Below are 6,000 nucleotides of genomic sequence, written 5' to 3' on the forward strand. Positions count from 1 at the left end.
TCTTATATTATGTTAACTTCATTAGTGAGGTTTATATTATGGGACAGTAGAAAAAAGAAAAAAATCCGAAAACAGCCTAACCTTAGCTGAATACGTCCAGTGAAAGTAAAATCATAAACTACTGATAAAAAATAAGGATTTTATACTTCATCAAAAAATGTTACCCTATTGTTTGTTGCAAAAAGTGAACTTTGACCCTATATTCCTCCAAAACGTATACAGTAAAAGTACTCCATACTACTAGTATATGAAGTATAAGTGGTACTGAGTTCAGTGAAAGTGAAATCATACACTACTAATACAAATTATGGATTTTAAACTTCATCAAAAACGGATGATCACACAGGTCATACAAAACATCTAGCTTATGTTTGATTTGATGTAATTATTTTACATGTAATCACTATAATATGATAGGGTTAGGGTTAGTTTTGATAAATTATTTAACCTTTTTCTTTTTCAGTACATTGTGACTGATGAGGTCGAGGTCTTCAGCGTCTGAGGCTGTGTCTTTGACAGTCAGGATGAATTGAGCCCCAAACAAAGTGAAACATTGTGTTTACCTGTAATTGCACCTGTGTAAACAAAACCAGACTTTTGTTTGGGTTCACGTAGAGGGCAAGTCTTTGAAGTCCCTCAAGATGCCTGTTGGTTTTTTTTACTCAAAGGAGTGAATGTGTGTATGAGCCTCTTTGTAGGTGTAGGTGCCTGTGTATCATGTCGATTTGAACTTGATGTGAGAACAAGAAGTGCCTGGAGTTGCACATACACACAGACACACAGACACAGACACACACACACACACACACACACACACACACACACACACACACACACATTTATTCCTAAACCCACATTCACACCATACTATGATATCCCTAAAATACACCCACATCATTTTAGCTTCAGATATTGATTGAACAGTGTGTTATATGATAATGAAAAATGTTGATATTCCCTGACAGTGGAAAATAACTTCACCTACACCAAATTTGAAGCAATTTGGTGTAAGATATCCTCAAAAAAAAATCCAAACGCACAAAAAATGCAGAGGATTAATCTGTAATGTTTTTATTACAAAAAAATCTTGGAAGCGAACATTTCTGCCATGCATGTATGGTGAAAGAAAAGGGGCAGTTTATTTCAACTACTACTGTAGCTTTAAGATAATTATCGACCATCATCACACTCCAACGCAACGTAGTTTCCCACCACAGCAGCAGCGGATTAATATCCAAAACGTGAACAGGTTAGTGTCTGCTCAGCAGGTGGATGAACATGTAATGGAGTTGCAGCATCAGTCGCTGACCAAGGAATTACTGGGGAAGTTGGTGGTAGAGGGAGGCTATTGACATGTCACAGGAAGATGCTCAAAAATGTAGAGGTAAGTGAAATTTTCCATTATTATAATGAGCTAAACAGCAGGCCATTGCTAAAATGTGTTCGTTAATTACAGTAACTACGTCTTTTCACTACATACATACACATGCATTTAAACACACACGCATTAATCGAAATATAGTTTATACTAATATATGCACATGTAAATGTTCCATGCTCTTTTTTTTCTTTTTCGCTTTGCTGTTTCTTGCGAAAGTTTAGTGTTTAAATGCAGTCAGTATCCTATCTCTGAGATGGTGTTGTCTGCGACGTTACACGGGAGCCAGACTTTCTGTCTGAACAGTTCCACTGTGAGAACCGATGTCCTCTCACCCGGACCCGCAGCTGCAAAGCTCCCGTTTTCGCGGAACCGCTTGCTGTGTTTCGGCTGCGTCTTCGGTTGTGAGGACTGTGGGTCACATTGCTGATCTGTTCAGAGAGCTTCGCTGGTGCTGCTGCTGCACTGTCCTGTCTATTTAACAAGTAGGCTATACACTAAATCTATCCCTCTATTCTTAAAAATTAGGTCCACTCTGAATGTTGATACAGTGTGGGTGTTGTAATTATTTTTTTTTTTTTATGACAGTCTTTTCCATTCTTACAACGCACAGTTAACGTGACTGGATTCTGCTTCATCCGGGGAAAGAGGTTGACCCTCAGGCTTTGGACACCTACAGTATTTAGTTGATGACAAACTGTTTCCTTAACCCTCAGGCTTCATTATGATTCATTTCCACTGTGTTAGTGCATATGGCACACTTTCTTGTAAGAAGGTCTCTTGGCAAATTGGAATTCAAATGAAAACATTTTATTAATAGATCAATAGAACACTGAACATTGTTTTCACCATACACTTGAGTATATGGCAGGGATGTTCACTCCCAAGAATTGTTGTCATAAAAGATTAATACTTTTGTCCTGCATCAGTCCTCCTCAAAACCACCAAATATTCAATCATTTCCATATTACAAATGTCCTCTTTTCAAATTAAGAGGGGAGGGAGTACATGTTTTAGCTGATGCTACACAAAACTAACAATGCTTCAAAGTTAATATTGTGGGTAATCTTTGACATATTCAAGACTGATTAAAAAAAAATCTCCCAGCCACCCAACATTTGTCATATCTGTTGCCAGTACAACCCATGAAATGCTCATTTGTACTTGTCAGGAAGTCACTGCAGCTCTGACCTTGTAACCTAAATATGTTTCTGCTTCAAAATCACTTTGTTTCATACATGAGGCTAATGTCTGGCAGATTATACCAATCTTAGCCAATATGTTAAATCCTGATTCCCATCTTTTTTTTTTATGTATTTTGTAGCATTTTTTTATATAGTCCCAATATAATTCTAATTGTGGTTTCTTTGTATGCGTTGATTATGATGATCTGGATCACACTATTCACTTCTCAGGAGGGGTCCATCCTGATCTCTTTCATATAGTAGTCTCTAAGTTGCAGGAATCCACAGAATTCATGATTGATTATCTAAATCCTTTTTTTCTGTCATATTTTGGAAACTCTCAAGCTGTCCATCTTTCACCAAAACACACCATGCTGTGATTCCCTTGGTTGTCCACTGTTTAAATCCTATATCGTACCTAGTCGGTGTAAAATTGCTATCATATTCAATAAATTAGTGTCTTTCTGTATCTTATATTTTTTTATTATGCTGAACCATATTTTGTATGTGAACATCGTGATTGTGTCTATTTGGTTTTGAATCTTCTTGTATGTTTCTTTATCCCCAATTATATTCTGTACTGGGTTTTCTCCAAACTCTTTTTCTATTTCATTTCACTGTGTCTGGTTTGCACCAACCTACAATATATCTCAATTGGGCCGCATGGTAGTATTCCTTTAATTTTGGAAGTCTCATCCCTCCTTCTTCTTTTGGCAGCTGGAGAGTTTCCAGTCTTATCGTGGGTCTTTTGCCACCCCAACTAAACTTTGATATCATTTTATTCCAGCTCATAAATTGGGGTTTGGGGGACCTCTACTGGTAGGGCTTGGAATAGGTATAAGGGTCAGGGTCAGCGAGTCGGCAGCACCCCGCTTTACTGTAGCTTTAGGCTGCAGCAGAGAGCCCCCCTTACAGCAACAACTTTGGCTCTTTCTCTCCCACTCCTGAATTCCCCGCCCCAGAGCCTGGTGATGATCATGAAACACCTTTTGTAGAGGTAGAGAAAAAGAAAAGAAAAGCTTGTTATAAAATAAATATATATAAATATATATATATATATATATTATAAAATCACGACAAACCCACACCATAACCCCCCAAACATTTATGACCTTCCCCAAAGTTTCATCTTGGAATGCCCATGGCATCCAATCAAATTCTTTTAGAGCCCAACAAATTAAATTCTTGTTGAAAACTGACTTTGACATATTATGTTGTCAAGAACTGAGACTGAACACAAGTAAAGAGTAAAGGTATCCAGCATGTGGAACAAAGGTCTAAGTGTAATTTCTATTGGCGAAAGTAAAGCTGATGGTGGGATCTTTTTTCTAAAACTGGTGATGTCACTATTATTCGTAAAACGAATGATTTCCTAATTTAATTCCTTGTAGATTGCTCATGTTGGATTGTTTTTACCGAGGAGAAAAAATACGAACGATACACGTGTACACCTCTCATGAGAGAACAAACATTTTTCAACTTTTTAAAAGACTTAAAGAACCGCTATTGGTCGGATACAAAATTATTTTATGTGGCGACTTTAACACTGTCATCGATGTAAACGACAGAGTGAGCTCTAAAGTCTTGAAACTCAGCTCTGATGGTAATCGCTTGACTCAATTCAATTCTTATGTAGACTAATTGTGATCTTAACAAGTCCTGGCAAATTAAAGTAGGCACAAGCACCATGACGTCCAATCTGAAGCAGCATCCTGCAATTTGTCTTCTTATGTCATCACTTTTTTTCAAAGGATGTATGTTACAGTATTTTAAATAAAATACACATAATGGAAATATATTGGTACAAAATCTGAAGGAATTTTTCATCATCTCCAGAAAAGAGCATATTTCGTATTTTAAATATGTATTTTTTTTAATACATGTATCAGAAATACTTCCCATCACTGCTTAGAGACATTACGTGAAGGTTGAAAATTGTGTCGCTTTAAATAAAACCCATAACATGAGAATGTGCTTAAATTGAAGCACAATATATAATGATTATGTAAAGAAAATGCACTCTGATTTTCGCAGTTGAAGCACAAGAATCTGGATCTTTACAAAACAAATCCGCAATTCCTATACTCCTATTCCAAATATGTTTGTGATTTAAACAGCATTTGTCTAGTGTAACATTAGTGATACTTTTGCAGTAGTATATTTATTGTGAGACACAATTATAAATTTTTCCCAAATCTGTCCATGCCTCATCCATCTCTTCCTCTCCCTACTTGTCTTCCTCCTCAGCACATGGAGAAGATCTCCATGCTGGCTTTCCATCCAGTTAAGATGCACAGCTGCTATGAGAAGGTGGTGAACCTGAGCCTTGAGGGTCTGCAGCAACAGTTTGACGTGAGCAGCCCGTCAGTGTTTGTCCAAAGGGCCCAGATCCCCATGAGAGAGGTGAAACCTCAACTACTGACTAACCAGTCTAATATAGGTTATTGGTTAACTGGTTAACACAATGGGAAGTTTCTATGAGAGCTAATCATTTTATTGACACTCATTATATTTCTTGATCATTTTCCTACACTGTAGCTCCTGTTTGACTAGAGTTTGTCAAATAGTTGAATGATGAGGTTCTGACTGTGGCATTGATCAAGGACACAGTAGAACTAAAGGCGAACATCTTTTGGCGGTTTGATAACTCAGTGGACAGTTAAACAGTTAAACATGCCACAATACAGACTGTGGACCTGGGTGTAGTACATTATCACATTATTTCATGGGATATTCCTATATGAGTCAGTTTGTCTGGTGTTACATGCATGTATGTCACAAAGTTAGGTACAAAACTACAAATTGTGTTTTACTAGATGCTTGAGCAGATCCTTCATCAGAGTCTCGAGTCTCAGGGTACAGAGGAGCTGTGTAAGATCATCCAGCACTGCCAGGACAGAGTCATTAAGGTAACACACAAAGAAAACAGGCTTGTGCATCAAATTATTGCATCACATCTACATTAATATCTAATAATATTACACCTGGCATACTCCAGCCCTGGGAGTGAAACTTTTGGTCTGGCCTTGTTTTAGAGTTAAGGAAAATTCAGGTTCAACTTTATCAATTTATTAATTTTTGAGCAAGAGTCCAGGATACCGGGCTATTGCCCAGCTTAATCCCTTCTGTGCATCGTCCTCTGATATTTTCAAGCCTCAACTTGCCAGCTCCATGTTTATTTTTATTATATCAGAAAGTATGAGTGTGTGGATGAGCTAACTCATGCTTTTGAAGCATGATGATGGTCGCCACAGCGGTCGTCTTCCAGATAGAGATTAGATAGAAAATAAAAACTCCAAACTCAAGGAATAAACACTTGACTTTTGCGAGAACAGGTGAACGTCACATAGTGTACCCTGAGACATTATTGCTCTGGACCATAATCAAGTGGACTGATAAGAGATTACCGGCATCTTGGTTGATCTTAGTTCCTCTTCA

At 37.6% G+C, this 6,000-nt stretch overlaps 1 protein-coding gene across 2 annotated transcripts in view; it reads left to right on the top strand.

Moving 5' to 3' along the window:
- Positions 1 to 5,581, top strand: part of LOC131459952 (uncharacterized) — a 270,707-nt gene extending 265,126 nt beyond the window's left edge. For both annotated transcript variants that reach the window (XM_058630138.1, XM_058630137.1), the window contains exons 8-9: positions 4,810 to 4,914; positions 5,379 to 5,581. In XM_058630138.1, the coding sequence (XP_058486121.1) occupies positions 4,810 to 4,914; positions 5,379 to 5,528 (255 nt within the window). In that variant the 3' untranslated portion in view covers positions 5,529 to 5,581. The remainder of the gene's footprint in view (positions 1 to 4,809; positions 4,915 to 5,378) is intronic.
- The last annotated feature ends 419 nt before the right edge of the window (positions 5,582 to 6,000 follow it).

Source organism: Solea solea, chromosome 5 (assembly GCF_958295425.1).
Source record: "Solea solea chromosome 5, fSolSol10.1, whole genome shotgun sequence".
Taxonomy (NCBI): Eukaryota; Metazoa; Chordata; class Actinopteri; order Pleuronectiformes; family Soleidae; genus Solea; species Solea solea.